The following is a 23023-nucleotide window of genomic DNA, read 5'->3' on the forward strand; positions in this document are numbered from 1 at the left end:
ACATATGCAGAGATGGCAGGCTCAAAACTGATTTTCTCAGGAGAAAATGATACCTCTCTTCTATGCTAGATTACTGTTGCTAGATTATTGGCACATAGTCTCATCTTACCTCATTATTGTTATAGACTTCTTATAAACTTTCATGGAAATTCCACCTGCAGAACCAAAGACAGAAAGTTATCTTTGCAATTATTGTTCCATATTAACATCTGGATGCAGTACTGTTGGGGAAAAAAAAGCAAATTCCTCAATGAACTATTTTTAACCAACTTGCAGGTGGCAGCTATCAAAACGTGTACCGGCCTAAAGTTATTAATGAATAATCTGACATACCAAGTCAGACAAATGTCATATGTAAATAGATCTTCAAATGTATACATACAAAAGCTGCTACTGTATCTAGATGATCATTTTGGTTTGTTTCTATACCCCATAGCTCTGAATCTATCCACTGAATGCTTACTCAGCACGTGTGGTATAAATATATTCATAAACTAAAATTGACACTTGGCAATTTTTCTTTTTTTTTTTTTTTTTTTTTGTTCTTTCTTCTTTTGTTTTGCTGACCAGCAACAAATTCAGATATCTTTAACTGTAAACCAAAACTCAATAAATATGCCGTGTTCAGCAAAGAGACATGTTTTGTCGATCAGGGTTTTGCTGCACTCTAAGCCACAGGCTGCGGGGGTGGGCGCGAAGGAGGAGGTCCAGGAGGGGCTCGGGATGGGGGTGGTCCAGGAGGTGGCTGCCTGGAAGGGGGCTGCAGAGACACAGGAGGAGAAGGATTCCTTGGAGCATTGTTGAGAGGAACATCGTTGCGCCTCGGCAGCTTTGGCGGTGGGCTGTAAGGGGCAGAGGTTCCATCCGATTTCATCCGAGTGAAGTTTATGCATCTTCCCTAGAGGTAAAGAAAAATTCATTATCCATAAAAAGCAGGTGTTTTGACTCATCAGCACCTAGCCAAAGGGACTATAAGCAGACGGGTGAGGCTGCACTTAGAGATCTTAATCCAGTATAATTCACTGGGTCCTAGACATGACATTCAGACTATGCTGAACTGAAGGTCAGCGCTAGAAACCAATGCCTGCCTTGGGTTTCAGAGCTCCTGCCTACAGAGGATAGCCTAGGACTGGTTGAAACCAAAAGGGACCCCAGTGTGACTTTGCTCATACATGTCCTCTACTCTGCTACAAAGAGCTACGCAGAATAAAGCTACAGCTCCAAAGTCATTCCTGCCTTGGTGAGATCCCTGACTGACAAAACTCATGGCAGAGACAGGATTATACCAGAGGAAGAAACTTAGCAAAGACACCATCTGTAGCTTTCATTTTCACAGTAATGCTAGCCTAGCTGGTGTCCATGCTTTGAACACTATGCTGGGATAGTACATCTGCCTTCTGTGCTCCAGATGTAGCTGTGGCTTCCCTCACAAACACCAACACGGTGTGGGACTTGCACAAAGGGTTCTCCAATGGAGTGTTTTCAGAATGGATGTCTGCAGGCACGCAGGACCTGATGGGAGAACTGTGGATGGAGATTTTAAAACAAGAGTAGCTTGGGTTTGAAAAAACCGCAAACACCAGGCGTGACCTAGTCAACTAGGGGCTAAATGAAGTACGTCAGGGTTTCCTTTAGCCAAAACAAAGCTTTGTGTAGGTTCCCACTAACCAAGTTGTGGGCAAGAAGAGAAACAGAGACACCCCGAAGACCACCTAGGCTTTCCTGTAGGGAGCAGCCAGAGGCTCCCGGAAACTTCAAAACCTACATGGCAACCTCAGTCACACACCAAGATCTTTTCTTGTCTGCTGTACTTGTCCCTCCCCATGACCCCTAAAAGTTTTTTTATAAACTGACCCACTATTTCTGTGGAGACCGCATGAAATCCTGCAGAAACAACCTTGTGTGAGCAGATGCAACACTTGGCATCACTGTCTCTACCTCCTCACCTAGGGATGTGGGTGATGCTTATGAAAGAACCCAGCACCTTAAACTCAAAAAGGCCTCTCATCGTGTACGAAGGCTGGAGATGATGACTGCCTGAAAATGCAGGAGTGACACTGCCCACAGCCCATTTACAGGAGCCGAGATGTGGTTTCCAACTGCATAACTGTGGACTGGAAAACACCTATCCCATCAGTGATAAACTTCATTTGCCAGCAGGCCTTTTTTGTTCCAGGTAGCAATCATCCTAATGAAAATGGCCTCTACAGTTTAGCATGGAGGGGAACGTTACCTGTTTCTCTCTTTTCAAGGCAAACACTAGCTGAGGGAAAAGGAATAAACCTGTTTGGTTTGTTTAGAAAATATCTGTCCCAGGAGGCCTCTTCCCTCCGTTGTTTTGAAAGACCCACAGAGTCACAATGCGGATGACAGCCATAGGTTTAGGTTGCATGCTGGAATCAACAAACCAAATTCAGCTCATGGTTATGCCAACATCCCCCAAGAAAAATTCAGAAGGACTCCAGATTTAGAAAAGCTTATGTCAGAGCTAAGCAGCTGCGGGTCACAACCCCCATAGCTACCAATGGCTGTGATAACAGGTGAATACAAGAACCCGCACCACTGACAGATAGCTGCTAGCTCAGTGCTGCCTGGCATGAGGAAACTCTGAAGGTTCTTAGGGAATGGCCTGAATTTCTGTGGCAACACCACAAATCACAGTTTCCCCTGGAATCCAGGCAAAAGCCATCACAGCTGAACCACAGATATCTCTTTTGTTAAGTGACTTCCAATGCCTGCACCTTCATTCATGAAAACTACTTATTCAAAAAGAAGGGAATCACTTAAATCTATGGCTTCTCTGAAGAAAGGCAAGCAGCATATCAAGAGAGCTCAGAAAATGATTCAACAAATGTACTAACGCCCAAAGGGTACCGCCCTACCACTTACTTGGATTGGAAGGCTCAAGGCTTCAAGAGCTCAGCTGCAACAAAGGGTTGTTTGAATGGGCATGTTGTTGCCTGTACATGAGACATCATACTCAGTAGCTCTCAGTCCCAGCTTTCACCATCACCATTCACCACTACACTTAAACAGCTGCCTCAATAAGTAGGATAAAATCCCCTTTCTAAAAATCCAGGCTTGTTACAGCAGACTTTGGTCAGGAACCAGGTTCAAGGCAGTACTACACTGAGGTCAGAGCCTTTGCATGGAGGCAAAGGGCAAAAAGCCAAGGTCTTGGTTACTTCTGCAACAAAGATAAACCATTGGATCAAAAAAACTGAGTTGATACTTTGCTCTACTCCATCACAGAACTCAAGTCCTCACCAGCAAGCAGCCATCCTTGTCAGCTATTGTATTCTGCTGTGCTCCATTGTATTCAGAGTACACTTGGAAATTCAGCAACATTTACTGCCGTGCAATAAACATTACAGATATATTTAACAGCTGTACTACCAATATATTTAAGAAAACTCAGCCTTGATGTTTAGAAAGTTATGAATTTAAAACAGCTAAATAATTACCCAGGACAGAAAAAAAAAAAGTCAGAGATACTCAGATGAGATGCACCATATGGGGAAGGAAAAAAATCAAGGACAGAACGATCTCCCTCATAGTAAATGCAAAGCTGCAAACCCAACACCAGTGCTTTTGCCTAAAAGCCTTTCCTGCCTCTCTGTTGTGTCTCTCTCCCAAACATCAATCCCAAATATATTCATAGTCTATAATCAAAGGGGATCCCATAAATCTGTTTGCATTACTTTCACTTCAGTTAAAGTGATAGGCGACGTCAAACTGCTGCCAGTTTCTGCCACACGCACTGATTTGTCAGACAGATGGGTAATTTAAAGGCCATGCGCTGCATTGTGTCACGAAAAATACGGTTGGGTTGGGAGAGTCTGACAGATAGAGGCTTGGATGATCGATGTATGTATTGTGACACTTCCTCACAAAAGATTATCGGTGTTAGCCTACAATCACGTATATCAAAGACTTCTGGTGAATACTGGAGCAAATCCTCCTGAGCACTTCAAGCAGCCATTGATAAAATGAGGCCAACCTCTTAGCCAGTGTTGGGATTAACAGCCAAAAGGGAAAGGGAGGAACAACTGTTAATAAATCATAAGTCATAGTTTGGACTTACCAAGCATATTTCATCACAGGATTTCTAGGTTGAAGAATTAAGCCCTTCACTCATTACACTCTCCTAATAACAGAGTGCGACAGCTATTCTACCCAACATGCATATCCCTCTGGGGTTAGTTTATAAAAAAAATCCGTGTTTCTCAAACAAACATACTAGTCACAGGATTTTTAATATTCTGTGTTTGAAAGGATTAAGTAATGTCCTCTTCAAAGGTATTTAAAGGCTTTTAAACCATAGAGAACATGGACAGAAATCAGGTATCCTGCACAGTCACCTATGCTCTCGCTGCACAGGGTATTAACAGAGATTAAGAGCTACCACCACGTTAGTAGCGGTAACAGTATTTTTCTCCCTGAAGTATGGTATATACTAAATGTTTTAGGGAAGGTGTCAGAGCTGCAAGGTGCAGTAATACCATGATGATCTCGGGCACAACAGCCGTCAGTAGCTGCTTTATTGTTTCCTGGGAAGCAGATGATCTGTGTAAATCCAGTTCTGTCTGGTTTCAGCCCCGCTCCCAGTACAGCATCCCTCAGATGGTGCGACCTGCACCGCGTACTGTCATTCAGGCACCAACTGAAGGTCAGCCATGCGCCATATGGAGTTACGCCCTTACTTCAGCTCACATCTGCACGGTCTTCCTAATGCACAATTATTTTGCCTCCCCATATGTCCATCCACTTGTTAGGCTCTTGTTATGCTGCTTGCCAAATTGGCTTTTCAAAAAGTACAAATACTGAAGCAGCGGGATCTGCCCTTGTCCCGACTCCAGCTTTCATCCCAGTGTAACAATCACATGTGCAATTCAGGCACTTTGTACTTCTAGGCAATGCCTCCTCGACCACCTAGGATGTGTTTTTGTGTGTGGTTTAAGGGGGGAAGGAAGGGAGGGATGAACTTCTTGAAAGCCACCACATCTTGTTTCAGAGTGCTCAGTACACGATTCCCCACGACTTTTTCCCCAAAAAATCTTTAGCTACTACTCAGCAAGTTTTCAACGGAAAGGAACAATTGTTAAAAGGATCCAGGCAATTCAAAGAGTGCCATGGGCAAGCCTCTTCACCCACGATGCTAAGAGCACTTCAGCAAAAAGAATTTTAAAAATCCACCCCATCTGCCAGTAGCTGTCCCTTTTCTCTGTTCATTTTAATACATGCATTGGTGTTTGTTTAACAAAAATCAAATCCAGCTTCATCTCTGTGCATGCCAGGGTGTTTGGTACACAAAAGTATGTCAGTTTCTTATTTTTAGCTGCATTAGTTGACCTAATAAAAGATATCGTTCCTGTTACAAATTTTGCTTGAGTTTTCATTCACTCTTGGTTTTGCTTATGGAGTCTCAGTGGTGCACTTCTGACTAGCAGAGGAGGGTATCTGACTGAGGAAGAGTTGGCTTCACTTAAACGTTTATTGAAATTTCTGGGTCTTTGACTTTGTAAGAATATGATACTTGCTTTTACATTTTAGAATGGATTAAAATAAAATAATTCTTTAAAGTTTGCGCATAGCCATCCAAACCACTGGACCACTAAATTAAAAAAATAAAGTAGCTCCCAGTCAAAAGTATTACATTTAGCATGCTGAAATTTGAAATTAACATAATTTCCTTGGGCTCAAATAAGTAGTCACCTTTCTCCCCAATTTTGTTTACGAATGTCACTGGGATGACTCTGCCAGCTTGCTATAGATGTTGCTTGTCAGCCTGTAGCTTCACTTCTATCTATTGATAGTTCAGTGTAAAAGTGGAGCTCTAAAACTCAAAAGAATAGATTTTTTTATGCTACCTACAAAACCACAAGAGCAAGCATCTACAAAGTCAGAATCACGTTAGCTAAGTGAAGATTTTGATCCACACACCCAGAAAACAATGTGATATACACCTTTAAGATCAGTGACTTTTGCAAAAGTTGAATCTTGGGATTACCTTGTCCTCTAATAAAGAACAAAAGTGTTCCAGCAGAAACAGCTACAGTGAATGCACTTAAACAGCAACAGTACGGGAAATTTGTTTAGCAAATGTATTTATGAATGAGGTAGATTATGGATATAGTTAATTTTATAGAGAAAGAGCTGGACAGAGGTGGTACAGAGTTCCCACTATTCGAGTTCCCTGGGCAAGTGTCAGGATTACCAGCTGGCTCCTCAGGAGCCAGGATCTATGTGCATCAGGCTTTGCCAAAAGCTTCCTCACACTGCGCTGCTTCATGCTGACTGTGCACTGAACATGTCATGGCTCATTAAAACCTTCATGGATTTCCTGGGAATTGCACTGATTACCCTGCAGCATACAGGCTAGAAATTAGTGAGCTGCTGAAACAGTTTGTCACATAAAACCTAAGCCTGCCTGGTTTTCAGGCATATTCAAGTACTTCTACTAAGCCTCACTCTTACATTTGGGACCAAGGTACTGTTTTTGTGTTGAAAGATGAAGTACTGGAAATGTCAGAGATTCCCATATCAGCAGTTTTGTGGCTGATCATGCTTTCAGGTCAATAAATATGTAATTTATAATTAATTTCTAATTATATTAACAATTAAATTTTAATCATGACCATTAATAATACTGTGGTTGTTGCATTAATCATTAACAACTGATGTATTACCCTGTAATTAATTTTAATATGAAGCCATTTCAGTTATTAGGTCTCAAATCAAAACATTAAGCACCATCAACATAAAATATTTGTTTACATGAGAATCTAACTCTTTAAATATCTTCCAGTTTAGTAAGTCCTCTCTTGTTGAGAATTTTTTTTTGATCTATTAGGCAGCTCTGCGCTGATGCCTAAAATGCTGGTAATCCAAAACTATGAAGATGTAAGAGAAAATGGGGTTGACTGAAGAGCAGAGGATTTTAAAAGTAAGGTCCAGTAAAGTGGCAGTGTCCAACAATGAGAATATAATTATTTTCTTCAGTGCTGCTTTTAAAAAGGAAAATCAGTTCAGCCCTTTTTTTTATCCAGTGTATTATTTGGCCTCTTTACAAGTAAACTCCTATCACTTCTGTTCCCTCCTTCTGTGATGGAGTTATTGGAGGGGAAGGAAATCACTGCGTTGTGGATCACTCGTATCGTAACAGTGAGGACCCTATTATGGCCTTAGGTACATCACGAAGTCAAATTGAAAATTACAAAATGATGAACGCAAACGCACAGGGATGATCCAAGCAGCCACAGAACACTGTTGACAGCACAGCACGAGTGAGGTGATGCTGCCAAGAGGTGTAACCTACTGGGCTCACTCAATGTGCTTCACACCACAAAAGGAATTAGACTGAGCTTTAAGATGTGGGAGACAACACGATTTTAAGCAGGAGGCGTGTCCTGACCCAAGGAGGGGCAGTGATATTTAAAAGCAGCTGAGGCACGCATGGATCCTTCACACAGTCCACAAAAGACACCTTAGAAGCAACTTTTGAGCCTTTTCCCTTACTTAGCAACCAAACTAAACTGCTCACAAGCCCCAGCCACTGACTCCCAGTGCCAGGGAGGCACAGCACGGGAAGCTGGTCCCTGCTCCAGAAGGCCTGACGCCCAAGTGACGGACGAGCAGGTAGCTGTGCAGGGGCTGGCGGCAGAGCGCATGTGACGGCAAGACACAGCAAAGCAACGCCGTGGGCTGCTGACGCATTCCGAGTAAGACTGGTTGTCTTAGCCGCGACACAGCCCACGCCGCTGCCCAGAAAGCCCAGGCGAGAGCTGAAATGCCCAAGTCCCTCTCACACAGGCAAAGGGAGACCAGGCGTTGCTTTGTAAAGGGGCTGGGAGAAGAAATTCTTCAGAAGCCCAGTATGCCCTGACGCACCCTGACTACGGGAGCCAACCAGCTGGGAAAGTAGGGTTTATGGAGTGGGGAAGGGAGGAGAGAGCACAGGAGCTCTTCTTCTGATATGAAGTGTGTGATAACCCCAGCCAGGGGATCCCCCAGGGGCTGAGGGAGGTGCGTTGCCAGGGCAAACTCACAAACAGCCTCATGGCATGTTTGTGGCACATAAAAGTCATCTTTCAGTTCACTTGCTGGCCAAGGAAAAAAAGCCAACAACAACCAAAAGCCTTCATTTTTCAGGTAGAAGAAATATGTCAAAATAAGTTTCACTTGGGCTTGAAACACGTAAGTTGTTCAATTCAAAACATCTTTGAGTTCCGGATGGAAAAGGTGTTTCAAACCAAAAATTGAAAATATTAATTTTTTTTCAAAGGTATTTTTTCCACTTCAGATAATTCTACTAACACTCAAAAATATGTACAGACCATCTAAAGAAGCAGTTTTTAGCCAAAACAAAAAGAGTCATCTGGAAAACAGTGTCCAGATCTACTAGGGAATTATGATACAGATAGGAGCTGTTTTGCAGTGAGGTTAATAGCTGCAGTATCTCAGGCTACTGTAGCTTCTTTAATCAGAATACCAAGAGTTGAATACAATCAAGTACTGATAGGTTCCCAAGACATGCACATCTGCAGACACTACTCCCCAGTTCACAGTCGCAGCTGTGCATGGCACTGCTTGAAACCAGGGATGGGTCCTCTGGGAGCAGTCTCTTCAGTTAGCTTGAAGAGCGGTGCAGGAATTCGCTAAAGAGAAGTGGGTTACTTCCAACTTACACCTGGAGACATCAGCCAATACTGAGGAATCTGAAGGAGGAATAGTTTGGCCAAGGAAACTGGCCTTTTAAGCTAGGACCAGAACCCTTCAGCAAAATAAACTTTGTGCTGAGCACATCCCCACCATCCAGCTCTCACATGCCTGATACCACTTTTCCAGCTTAGGCACACAAGGAAAGCGACATGGAGAACCCATCCCAGTATTGAAGACAGGGCTATTCAAATGATTTCTACCACAATCCATTCAGCAGGGAGCTACACGTTGTTTCCAGCCCTGCCTTAGCAGGAAAACACAGAAATGGGCTACAGACACCTCCTGAAAGAATGGCCAGAGTCACAAGATATCTTGCAGGAATGCACAAAACATCACATCTTGGACCTTGCTGAGGTTGTGGCTGAAGTAACGCACAGTGAAGATCCATAAAAAAGCCTGTTGATTCTGAGCCCTAAAAAAGCTGAAGTGGTAAAGGGAACAGAAAAGGGTAACACTGGCATAATCAAAGTTAATGTCTATCAGGAATGCTTTATATTCAGTACTGATCTCAAAGTACCATCACGCCAGACCAAATCCCACCAAATCTGAAAGAAATATCTTAACCTAAACTTGCACTCACAATGCACAATTTACTTCCTCTTTTCTGACAGCTTTTATGGGTGATGCTCCCAGAGTGAGGAGAGCCACTGTCAAGTCATGTCATCTACCCAAGGTTATACAGCAGCTTCAGGGGGGAAAAAAAAAAACAAACCCACAACAAAAAACAAAAAACCCCACAACAAAAAACAAATGGTATTTACAAGTTCAGGACTCGTGACTCATATCCCTTGTTTTAACCACAGCACCACACATTTCCACACTTGAATGCTGACCAGACTAGAATGTGGTTCAAGAAGAAAACAAGAGTGGTTGGTTTGCAAAAGATTTTCTCTTTCCTTTGGCATTTTCAGGAAAAGGAGATTGCATTTGTCCATCACCTAGAACAGGGAGGGCTTTGCAGCATAGCAACAAGAGCAACAAACATTTGCTGGGTGCAAAAGGCTCAGCCTTGAGGTATTGGCGGCTTGCTGGGAGGAGCAAATTAGGCCACAAAGGACCATAACTGGTCTTGTTCAAACTGTAATTAAGTGTCATCATGCTTTCCAGGGTGAATTGTTTGACTGTCTTTTCAGGAGCAAACTGGGATTATGGTGTGCACAGAGGAAGAGCACAATGCTCTTTACCAACCTAGGACATAGGATAACGCTGGAGACTGTCAGCATTTTTTGGTGAAAATGGTTATTATTTTTCCTTGTCGCAGCCAAAAAGATAAGATCCTGGACCACCACACAGACAATCTGCCTTTGTTTAGAGTCTGGAAACAGCTACAAGTATCCCCAACCCATCTCTGGGTAACTGGCCCCTACATGACTCTGCTGCTACCTAGAGCAAGTAGATGCTAAACCCACAGTTCCCAGGTTCCTCTGTGCTTGTCACAAGGATTTTCTTCTCTTGGGATGAGACTCATACAGTTCATTACCAGTGATGGAGTATTTACAAAGCACAGAAAAGCTCTCCTCTGTCAAAAGCTCCTATGTTAAACTGGATGGAAAAGCTCTTTGGGACATCACCACCACATTATTTCCAGGAATGAACACACCAGGGAAGCAACTCAAGTACCAAAGTCCCCACATGGAGGTCTCCTTCCCATTTCAAGTATGCTATAGAGACCTAACACTCTATGCAAATATATCCCTGCCATGTTTCCGCTATGCAGCTTGACCAGTCTAACAAGCACCAGATCTGCATTTTGAAGTTACTCTTTTCCATAAGCACCCCATTGCCACCTCTCTCATACAAAGTCTGTTACATACGCTGGTATCAGCTTACCAGAGACAGTGGCCTGTCCTCCAGCAATAGAAAAAAAACAGGTACACCTCCTTTCATTTTTCAAAGCTCTGCTCCACTCAGAGTGCCTGGCCTTTAGCATTGCAAGAGGGACATTGCTCTTGGTAGGCTTTGCTTCAAAGTTCCTGTATATCCCACTCCTTAAAGTTCTCAGCCAGTGAAGACTGAGGTTTCTACTCAGGTAACTACATTCCCTAGAAGAAACCCAAAAATGAGGGGAAAAGAAGGGATATATTCACATTAAAAAAAAAAAAAAAAAAAAAAATCTTAAAATGCTGCAGAAGCCTCCAGCATTGCTGCAAAGAGCGCAAAGTGTTTGCAGTCTTCTTGTTCTAGTTCCTATCTGAGATTAAAACTGGCAAATAAAACTGGAGGATTTTATTATCAACCTGATGTTTATGTTCAAAGCAAGATGAAGTTAAGATTAAGATTTAACAGACATAGCTCACAAGCTCTTCAGTTTGGGTAGTATCTTTGTGTTATTTGTACAATGGCAGACACAGTGATTTGGGTTTTCTTCTGGTACCACGACATGAACCACAATAGTTTATACAAGAACAGAAGGATCCAGAACTACAGCTCCCCTGTAGCGAGCAATGATGCAACACCTTTTCACCTTCAGTTATCACTCGGTACAATAACTTTAGTATGAATAACAGTATTAATATGTTTTCTTACACAGTGTTTTTTATTTCTAGAGCTCAAACACATTCAGAGGAAGTTCAAAGCATTACTCATTCTGCATATGGGGAAACTGATTTGTACATAGTTACTAGAAGTATGTAAGCAGAGAGCTAAGGAAGGCTGGGTAGATTAAGTTCTGGACCCTTACCCAACTCAGAAAACAATGAGGAATGCAGAGCTCCCACCAATTCAACTGAAACAAGGTTACCATGGGGTTCTGCCCAAGGTCATCCAGGGGTGCTGCCAAGGAATGAATAAACGTATTTGCCGCAGCCTATCTGTTCACTTGCATGTGCAAACCATGGATCTGTACAGGCAATCCTAGTAAGCAACTGCATGTGCATTTGCGCACTTGTCTTTTCAGAAGAGATATATTTTCAGTTGTGGGCTTCCTCCTAAGCCCCAAGATAGTTACCTGACTCTGAGCCAGGCCTGCATAGCTTAGACACACTGTACTTTTAAGTGTGCTTGTGGAGCATCAATGAAATGCTGCCTGGAAAACTGTGATAACAACATGCAAGAGCTTATTCCTCCAAGGCAGACATGTCACAGTTGCAGTTAACAAGGGACTAAGTCACCAGTTCTTATCCCAAAGTCACGTTCCCTACAAAAAAAAAATGAGAATCAGACCTGATTAACCTGTTCCTTTACCATAAAAATCACAGAAATATCAAAGTGGTACATATGCTTTAAGAGTAGCAGAAGAGCCCCCAGTCCACCTAACAGACTCAATCTATGAAGTGCTCAAAGTGCCATTAGGAACATGGTGTCACCCTCCTAGAATTTACTGTTCATCTCATTTATTACTGTGGAACAGAACTGTATTATTACCGTACAGCAGAAGCAAAGTAACTTAGATCAGTTACAGCCAGGGTCTCTGAAGCCACAGCACAGTGTCTTAACCACAATTCACCTTCATCCTGGTGTGTAGCCTGTCCTAAGTAGCACCAGTCCTGGAATTTGTACCCAACCTTCAGAAGAGCCTCCAGCTCCCAAAGATATGGACACACTGCTAGTTCCACCCAGGGGCAGAGAAGCAGCATCCATCCCCAAAGCCCATTTGGGAATTCTTCTTCCACATCAGAAGTAACATGCTCCTGGCACAAGGGAGAAGTAATGCCCATACGGCGGCTTCTTACAGGACAGGAAATTAATTTGTCATCCATTATATATTTCCAGCTTCAGTGCTCAGCACATCCCGGGAACTGCACATTAGGACAGTGGTCCCACACCAAGGAGCTTCTTTCCCCATACAGCAGGAATAAACCTTACAGATACCGGTATCCTTTGCAAAAAGGAAAAAAAGGAAAATGGGGGCTACATGTGTCACACCTTCATTGAAAGTGACGAAGTGAGATCACCTACTGTGGCAGGTGATGTCCCCATCTATTTAATTTTTCATCAGCTTATGAAGGTAATTGGCTCCAGAAAGGTTAAGCAAAGGGAGAAAAGCCCCAGAACCAGGCAGCGGTCTCTGATGAATACAGCCTGAAGGAGCTCAGTGCTGCTTTTCCAGCACCCCCTGCAGCTCTGCCAATTACTACTTGGGTGATTACAACGCATCTCCAAGCCAGTGGCAGGGAAGCCTGTTAAAGGCCGTTACTTGGTCTTGAAACGAAGTAATTAGTATGAGCTCCAAACAGCACTGGTACACGGGCAGCTAGCATGGAGTGCCATCCCCATAGGCTGCATTCAGACTGACGACCACCTGTGGGCAGCAGCCAGAAAATAATTACTAGTCATTAATAATCCATAGGCTTGATGTCCCACCATTCATCTGGGGCCTTAACTAAACCTCGCAGCTGTAAGGAAGGTAAATACTGTGTTCTCACGATTATTTTGCCGTTGGGAAAACTAAGGCACATAGGTTTCATGGCCAGCATTACAGGGAATCACTAAAAATTTGAGGGTAATCAGACCTTCTGAGCTTTAACAAACTATCAGCTTAAGAGTGATCATTTTGAAAGGGACGCACAGGATAAGGAACCTGAGCAGTCCTGTTCTCATTTCAGAGGCTGGTGTTTAAAATGCCAGCTGCTGTGCATTGTTTAAAGTCACACAGTGACTCAATGGTGAGAACCTGAAAGGACCCAGAAGTCCTGGCTTCAATATGACCAGCAGCTCATAGTTTGTGAAATTTTTGCCTGCACAGCAGCCCTTTTACCTTCAGTTTTATGGAATGAAGAAGGTAAAAAAAGGCTTTCAGATTTTTGTACAACAGCCTGCTTCTAGTCCCCTTCCCCAGGAAAGGGCTTTGCATGTGCAAACCACAGGGTAGTACTGCTAAAGCATTGCTTTTTTCTAAGTCCCATGAGTATACAAGGGTGATGGTGACAGCAAAATCCAGTCTACACTCTCACTCTCTCTTGCACGTAATTTTCAGTGACAAAAATGAGATAACTTTCTAAAGCTTTAAAGTAAACAAGAGCAATTCTGCCTGGGGGGAAAAATGTCCGGTGTGTCGTCCCCCCCCCCCCCTTCCTTTTTTTAGTTGAGGTTTTTGGTAAACCGAGCCTCTGAGAATTTCCTGTGACAGTATGTGCCAAAATGCAAAATGGAATGGGTTTGCTGAAAGCAGCAACTAAGCAGAACATTTGAAAGACGCATCTCACCTTCCTCTCTGCACATATTGAGGCTTTTAATGTTTATTTGTTGGTGCTGGGAACAGGCCCACTTTTGATCCATAAGGCCAAGAAGAGGAGCTTGAAAGTTCCCTTTCGCAGAGATTATTGACAACCTGCCCCAGAACATACTGAGGTTTCTATGAGATACGTCAAGATAGCCAGACATTAATATTTCCCAAACTCCAATCTTCACAGCAGCGCCCTGCAAGCTCATAGCCAACCTCAGGAAGACACCAACACAGAGCGAAGGGGAAGTCCTCAAGGCAGCCTGAGTATCCTGAGCAGCGCAGAGCTTGCCAGGCCCTTTAGCCACTCTGACATGCTCCCTGTTGCTGGATGAGCACAGTGTCCCCACCTCAGAGCCATCAATCCCTTTGATGGGCCAGAAGAGTGACTGCTGGTTCCCTAAGTCCCAAATTTCTGGGGGAGGAAGGGAAGAATAGTAGCCTAGCTCTGAGGGATCCATCACTGCAGCAGTAGCACAAATGCCTATCAAGGCTTCACCTTTGTACATCACTGCAAGGAAGAAAGCCCAGCAATCTGCAGGAGAGCCGCTAGCTCTTTTTCATCTCTTTACTCCTCTGCTGATGCTGTCGGAGAGCTCAGCAAAAAGCCATCCCACAAATAGCAGCCTCTCTGCTAATGATGGGGTAGAGCTAAGTGCGTGTTTATCCCTTGCTGTCCCATCCTGGTGCAACAGGAGCTCCTGCCGAGGTGACCTGCAAAAGCCGAGTGAGCAGAGTCCCGTGACCCTTTACTGAGGTATTTGCCAAACTAATAACAACCAATTTCAGTGGTGGGACCATGACATGATCTTGAACGGAGACCAAGAGGAGGAGCTGTCTGCAAAGCCAAGCAAAACACTGCAGGCACAGCTTCCAGGACAAGGGGCATCAGAGCTTGTGCTTGGCTGGTTTTCTTTAGTCAGTTCCGAAAAGCACCTGTGGTTTTAACACATTAATACAATCCTGTTGAATACTGCTGGGCCATCCATCCTGCCATCCTTTTCTTGAGAAGTCCCTGCCATGCCCTGGAAAGCACCAGCCAGGACAGGAGAGCTCTGGGGAGCCTCAGTCAGCTCTGCATCAAAGCCATACCCAGGGCACGCTCCTACCAGTGGCTCTGTTCCCGCAGCATGGGAGGAACAGGGGAAAGAGGCTGGCCACCAGCCCATCGCTTTCAGGATGGGCTTTCCTCCATCGGGCAGGACTGCGGGGCACCAGTCTGCCTCATCGAGGGGAGGTGCAGGGAAACAAGGACTGACAGAGACCACACGGAGAGGAAGAAACCACAGAAGGAAACAGAAGAGAATGTCTAGGGCAGGAGTCCCAGGGGGTCACAAGTAGGGAAAAGAGCAGGTGGTTTGGGAAAGGCAACAGGATCATGATAAAGGAAGAAATGAGGAGGGACAGACAGCAGCCCTGGCCACCCAGAACAAAGGGCAACAGAGCCCCTTGCAGCAGTCAGCCCCGTATTCCTGCACACACACACACGCTTCAGCCTGAATTTCCACTTGCAAGGCTCTCACACACACTCTGGAATATGCTGCACCACATGAGGGCTCAAGAAGTACAAACAGTGCCATTTTTAACCTCGTATCATGATGGGAGTTGGGTAGAAGTCATGTTTTGAAAACCTAGGGCAGCAATACTGCCTTCCCTGCATGTTCTGCAGAGCCAAAGAGGGCTGTGTTGTGGGGGAAGATGCTGAACAGCTCTGAAAAATGTTTAACTTCTTTTTGCTTCTCTGACAAAACCAGATACATCAGTGAACCAATGAAAAACATTAACATCTTTTGTTTTTCACCAAAACTATCAAGGAAACTATCAAATACTTCTTCTACAAGTACTTTTCACATTTTTTGGGGGGAGAAAAGCTCCCAAATTGAAAGTACTCATTTTCAAATGAGGAAAGAAATTACATTTTCCAAAAGAGTTTTTAAAGAGTGTTTTAATGTAAAAAAATTCTGATTGGACATCTTTCCCCTGTCCCAAAAGCTTTGCAAAATATACAGGAAGAAAAATATTGTAGATGTTCTTTTAGTACTATAACTAGTATTTTCATTATGCAGAAAAAAAAAAAATGTTCTTCTATAATTTCCCACAATGGCTACAAAAAGTAGCCCCACTGTAGCAATAAAAATGGAGACTGACAACTTTTTTTTAGTGAGGTAAACTGTGAAAAAAAAATTTGGAAAATGTAACTTCAATGAGTTATCTTGTTCCAGTACGAAACAACCTACACCTCTGGTAATCCCTGAAAATGTAAAAATCGTAATTTGACTGATTTTAGGATATTCAGAGATCGGAATTTTTTGAGTTACAAATCCAAATGCCACTCCCAAAACACAATTAAAATTGTGTGTTCCTTCTGCCTTCTGAGCTCTAAGTTTTCCTGAACAACCAAGACAACTATGAAATTACCTTGAAATAAAAAAAAAAAAAAAAAAACAAACAAAACATCCCCAAAGAACTCTTCCAGCCTGCCCACCCCACCCCAACCCCCAAAAAAAAAACCCCAAAACCCAACCACAAAGCAAAGCAATGCCCCTCTCCAAGATCACCACACAGTCACCGGCGACTGGATGGTGCAGTCTGGAAGAACATGGTGCACTAAGGCACGTCAGGCTGTACTTTCATGTCTACCCAACAGTAAACCAAAATCCATCCACTGCTGCCAGCACACCTGTACAGGATGAGTGACCTTGTCCCCACTGGGGCTGGGTTGAGCGGAGCTGTGAGCTTGCTCCTGGGCTCCTCCAGCTCGGCACAGCCAGAGCTCCAGCCTCTCCATGCTGCTGGTCACTCATAGCACTGACTTGACTTCCTCATTCTTCAGCCACAAAGTAAGTAATTGCGTGCACGTGTGTGTATACTCGTATAGACGTATGTATGTACTCCCCTCCGCCAAAAGCCTAGCTCACAAGGAGCCAATTCTCCACCGAGGGATTGCTACTAGAAAAGCCAACCAATCAATAATAATCTTGCTCTTTTCTGTGCTAGCTTTCTCCATGAAATACAGGCCTGTGATATACTTTATTTTTTACAGCAGAAGGGTGTCTAGTCATTTTCTTGATTCACTTTCAAGATTCTTCAGCTTTAGCTAATTTCACAGGCCAGGGAACAGAGATGATCCTATTCTTCCACCAAATCCGGCTCAATAGGATTCTTTCCACCCTATTTCCCAGATGTATGTTTGATTTTCTAATGTTCTCCCTGGTACAATAATCCCTCAGCTTGCTCTGTTTTACATTGCCTCTTTTGAGTCCCTCGTCCTCCCCACAGCAGACCTGGAAGGCGAGGAACTGAGGATCCCTGTTCGGAGCCAGACCCCTGCATGTTTTTTGACCGCACAGGCTAACAGAGGCTCTGTTGTGCGCTGCACTGATCGAAACGTACCAACCCAGGGAGTGAAAAGCTGAGGATAGATTCACATTATACAATGTTAGTGCTATCAAAATACAGCTGGGCCTAAAGAGCCTTTTCAGAAGCTCTAGATCGTGCTTAAAAAGTAAATAAGGTGTCTCAAGGCACAGCTGCCTCAAAAATGCAGCTTAGTGAAACAGTTAAGACCATTTTACAACGTAGCATAGGAGGAAGCTGTATCTGTTCTCTTAGTTTCCTTACACACCAAAAGAAAAAGGGAAGAGACTAAACTTTAAATACTGAAGCTGCATATGTTTGGTTAATAACTAGACAAATGCCCTAACAGTATTTTGCCAAAAGTTATAGGGATGTAATATATTTGCCCTAGATACACAAATTAGGGCTGCTTTTTCAGACTGTTATTAGGTGTAAAAATCATCCAGGCAGACAAGCCCAGCACAAGGGCCTCTGCACCACTCCTACCCCAGGAAAGCGCTCCATGGCCCCTGCGGCTGTAACTCTAGCCCCTTCCCCTAAAGCAAAGGTGACAAAATGTATGGACTCTGGCCAGAGAAGGGCCACTGAAGGGAGAAAGATGGTGTCTCTGCTCGGTCCTCGTGCTTCAAAGCTCCACTGCAGAAAGCCAAATCTGGAGGTGCAACAGCCCAAAGCAGCAGCAGCACTCAATTCTTACAGAGTTGTGCCCCCAGAATAACAAGATAGAGACAACTATAACAGTGCCAGGCTCTCAGAGGGAAATCATGAGAGAGCTCTGAACTAAGCTCTCATGAGTGACCCGGGGCAGCACAGACTTCTCTGGGGCTCTGAAAGGCACAAACTCCCTGCATCCTCCCAGGAGGAATCTACTCCTGACCTATGTTTGGCCAATAGACTTTATCAAGGCAGGAGATGCTCTCTGCCTCCATATAGGATATGACCAAGAAATGAGTCTTTGCATGGAATTCTGCAGCAACTTTATTCTCCTTTATTGTTGCTATAATTTGTTCCTTCATCACCACCTGCACAGTTAATGAATTATATCTCATGAATCACTTAACTGTATTACTAAATCTGAGAAGAATCTTTATGAAGTTGGGTAGGAAGGATAATTACTGTTGTTGAACTACTGTATATTACATTCAAAACATTCTAGTTCCTCAGAACCCACTAAGAACCTCTCCTTTGACTTCAACACAAGTTCCCAGAAAAAAAAAGGCTAAGAGCTTATATGGCTGAAGAAGATCTCATACACTACTGTGGCCAGCCAGCTTCTTCCTTAGTCTGCTCAAATCATCACAGTGGAGACATTGCTGTTGGCCTCTTGGGGCAGTACTTTTAAATAGATGCCACAGCAAACATTTTAGCTCATTTTGAAATCTCTGGTTCTTATGACAAATTTTTAGACTTAGGGTAATATGAAGAGAGACAAGCTCACCAAAAAAAAAAAAAAAGAAGAAAAAAAAAAAAGATGGGGTGGTTGGGGGCAAAGAGCATTGCTGCAGCTAACAGAGAAGTGACATGCCAGTATGTTTCTGACACCTTACCTTATCCCCTGGCTGCGGTCTCATAAGAGATACTTGATCATAGCCTCGTCGAACCAAAGCCCACAGCGCATCAAGTTTGCCCTGTAATAATAATTAAAAACGTGACCAAGAAATTTGGGGAAAACAGCATGAGATTAAAGTACAGGTGAGTTAATCCAGTCTTTCTGTATTAAACCATCTGCATCAACATCGCTCCTGTGCCCTTGCCCTCTGTATACCACTCATCTGGACAGACAGAAAAGAGACCTCAGTGGGGTAACATGTACCTGATATGCAATGGGCCAAATTCAGCCTGCTCAAAACTCACTAAGGATGACTGTAGTTTAATGTGAACAATTCCCCTAAGAGGTACAATTAGACAGGTGTTATGTTAACAAAAGGCAGAACAACAAAAGTACTGTACTGATGGGAGACAAGCTGGAGCATGGATAAACAGCCACAAGACTACCTACCTAGGCAGGCTGTAAAATTCACAGGTACTTTCCAGACAATAAATTCGAGCACTGTTAAACTGATCTGTGCTCCCTTGGCCTGCGCTAGCCCTCCAGCTTCCTTCTCTGTGAGCAGAGGTAACAGCTCTGCCCTGCCTCAAGGGTTGTGTGAGGATACATACATTAAAAGACAGAGAGACACCAGATACTATAATGACATGGGAGAAATGAGGAAAGTGTGGAGAGACTGAGCGACTTGCCCAAAAAAATCAAACACTACATCTTGTGGCTGGACTAGAGGGGAACAGAGCTGAATCCCAACCCAAGGCCTTAGCCACAGTGCAGTCAAAGCAATGATGGTGCAGTTTTTTTGATCCTCTTTATATACTGTCTTGAGGTGGCACAAAACAGCACACGCACCCCCCCACCCTCCCTAAGAGTCAAGATAGCTGCTGTTGCAATCCAGGCTGTGCAAAAGTACTTGAAAAGAAGATGTGAGCTGAGAGAGAGAAAGTTTCTACTCATGCCCCCCCACACCCTCCAGTCTTCATCAAAAAGCCATGGCCACACAGTGCCAGGTGAAATGCATGTTCCAAGATACAGGCAAAGTTGAGGGTTACTGGCCATTTTTCTAAATAAGGTCTCCCAGCTCCGCTCTAAGAAAGGCTGCGCTAAGGAAGCGGGATGTAGTAACACAAGTGATGTAAGAGACTTAGTAGAAGTGAGGGGCAGATGCATTACCTTGATCGGAGTATACCATTTCCGCTGGGAAGTTGGTTTTCTCACATGGGGCTTTTTCGGCTTGGGTTCCCATGGCTCATACTCCTGTTCTGGCAACTTAATAATAGCATTTTTGGGTTTCTCCAGTTTTGCTCCTTCCTCTGTTGACCCCTTGTCTCCCCATCGCACCTGAAGTCAGGAGACCACACTGTAAGTAGAGACACTTCAGCAGTTCCCACCAGCAGATAGTTTTCACAGCCATTAATCTAGTTCCCCCAGATAACCCAGTGGCACCAGACATGAAACCAAATTTATGAAGGCACCAAACTCCCACTGTAATCAGAAATACACGTTTAAAAGTCCAACAGTCTCACTCAAATGCAGCTTGAACTAGTAATCTTTGCACCTTCCAGTAACCTAAGGTGTTGTGAGACTTCACAGCATCCAGGGCAGATTAACCCATTTCCAAGGGAAATCTGAAGCACTCTGCCCAGCTCTGATAGGACACAGGTGTAATACACTTCCCATTGCCTCATGCAAAAAGCAGGGAGCAGCACCACCAGCTGAAGGTAGACAGTCTTTACAATTAGCTCTAAGCAGCTCCTGTGGTTCAGTTCAAAAGTGAAAAAAGGGTCAATGGACAAGCATGTGAATGGTTTATCAGACCTCAAACTTGTGCAGCTACTGCTAAGAACAGCCCTTCCAAAGATGACCTTGCACAGTCACAAGAGAGGTCAGTAACTTTATCTTCACACACTATATGCTATTTTTTTCAAGCTGAAATTTGGCTGACTTACCTCAAACAGAAATGTGATCCTGCTTTCAAGGGCAATATACACTCCATAGGGTTACTCAGCATCAATGATAAAATTCTCTCAAGGGAAATGGTTAAGGATATTAAGATGCAATACTTCAAGTGCAGACTTGTAGAGACTTGCTGGGAAGCCATCACTTTTATTCTGTTAGCTCTAGTTTGGTCCAGATCCTCAGATGGATTACATTAGTCCCCCTCTCTCAGCTGCCAGTTAGATCTAGTGGGAGTTTCATTAGGCCCTCAGCTGATACAGGTGAGTGACAATTCCCTGCTTTGTATTATCCATGGTTAGGAATACTGGATTGATTTCACTAACATGGTTATTTACAGGAGTTATCAGGTGATCATAGCATTATGCACTGACTCTCTGGAGTATATATGCAATAGGACAGCACAAGGCAGATTTCTTTCACAGTAACTGTACACATGAGGACTGGCTTGTGCATGAATCCCAGGGCAAGATTTGATTTGTTAGCTAATTTCAACACAGATGTGCATTAGGAGCTAATGCTCAACAGAAAAAAAAAAAAGAAACCAACAAAAAAAGCTCCCAACAAACCCAAAACCAAACAAAAAAAAAGAAAAAAGAGGGGAAAAGAAAGAAAAATCAGTGGTTTAAATTCCCCAAACCAACTGTTTCCAGCCAGCCAGGCACAGTGTAGATGGTACCCTCAAATACTCAAAAGCAGTGTAGCTCTGCCTGAGACACGAGAACTGGACCCAACTGCACTGAAGGGTTTGGTTCAGTAAATCAAAACTTCTTTTGGTGCTTATCCCATTTCTTAATCTGCAAATTTTCTGTCTCATAATATTAGAATCATTAAATTATTCATGCAAATGATGGCAGCTTGCTGTCTGTTACTTGGACAGCAGGTGCAATCAGATGGACAAGCCCTAATTAAATCCCAGTCTCTAGTCCATCAAGGTAGCTTTAAGAATCACATAAGAACATATTGTTACAATTTATAATTAAACGTGCTGATCTTTACAACGCTAAAGAACAAGCCAAATACCTCCATCCTCTTAATCCCACCAACACCTCGACCTCCATAGTAAGATGCATCCACAGTTGGCCACTTTTTCTTTGGCAATCCATCTTCATCATCTGAGTCCTATGGGAAAGGCAGGGAGATATTACAGCTGTTCTCACATAAACACCATAAACTATGGAAAACAAATTAACATCCTACGGTCCAATCCTTGGATATCTGGCTTTCTGTGTTATACTTATTTGCTGACAAATAACAAAAGTCTCTTGTCTCTGCAGCTGCAATTTTAACTAGGGAAGCCAAAGAGGATTGCCTATTCCTCTCTCCGGGCAGCTTTTATTTAGTCAAACATGCACTGAGCTTCAAAATCACAACTGACTTGTAAGGGAAGGCAAAGTGGCGATGAATCATACATTATACTGACTTGCCACTATGCTATGCAGAAAATGCAGCCATCAGTTAGCCCAAAGAAATCGTTTATTAACTGCGCTTTTAGAACTTAATGTCACCTAACAGGGAAAAAAGCTACCACTGTGAGTTTTCTAACATGTGCATCAGACTTTTTCTCATGGCAGCTGTAACCAGTCATTCTACGCTGCCTGATTCTTTGTAGAGTCTGGTTCAAGCTGTACAGTTTTGAACAGACTCAGACTGGAGCACCTCCAAATTGTCAGGAAGCTCAGATCCAGTTTTTGACCCACAATTATAAAGACTGCAGATTATTTTTCTGGAACGTGGGAGAGCCTGAATCAGGGTTTTACTTCATTGTTCTGTTCTCGCTTAACTAAAAGCTGGCAAATGTTTCTGGTTTGACAACCCTGGAAACACATCTCCAGCTCTATCACCTTGAGCTGATAGAAGTCACTGGGATTTCTCAAACTCCCTATCATTACACTGAGTTGAGGCAGCCAAAAGTCACAACATGATACTCTCCAAGTACACACGTAACTGAGGAAAGGGCCCAACAAACCTCCCACAAGACCATATTCATCCCTCACGCCCTTTTAATAAAGACAAATTACTACACCTTATGCTGATATGCAGATGTGTGTGCTGCTCTTGGACTGGCCATATGCAGTGCTTGCCACTAACTTTCATCAGTACAAGTATGTTCCTAGAAACACTGCCTGGACTTATTTTTCACTAAAAAAAAAATTTAAAAATCAAGTGAAATCCAAATACTAGAGAAGGACACCAATTGTTGTCAGATTACTAGGTGACATTTTCTGAAAATTGCCCTACATGTTTCTACTGGAATATAAAAAGAATTGAGAGTCCAAAAG

The 23023-nt window shown here is 43.4% G+C and overlaps 1 protein-coding gene across 1 annotated transcript in view; it reads right to left on the bottom strand.

The window, feature by feature from the left end:
• Nucleotides 1-274: 274 nt before the first annotated feature.
• The window catches only part of ANTXRL (ANTXR like), a 59068-nt gene continuing 36319 nt past the window's right edge, over nt 275-23023 (bottom strand). Inside the window, exons 15-18 of the mRNA XM_082002167.1 lie at nt 21765-21863; nt 19959-20126; nt 18787-18867; nt 275-898 (exon numbers count right to left, since the gene is read on the bottom strand). Coding sequence (XP_081858293.1) covers nt 668-898; nt 18787-18867; nt 19959-20126; nt 21765-21863 — 579 coding nt within the window. The 3' untranslated portion in view covers nt 275-667. The remainder of the gene's footprint in view (nt 899-18786; nt 18868-19958; nt 20127-21764; nt 21864-23023) is intronic.

The sequence above is a fragment of the Phaethon aethereus genome (assembly GCF_964289735.1).
Source record: "Phaethon aethereus genome assembly, chromosome: 7".
Classification (NCBI taxonomy): domain Eukaryota; kingdom Metazoa; phylum Chordata; class Aves; order Phaethontiformes; family Phaethontidae; genus Phaethon; species Phaethon aethereus.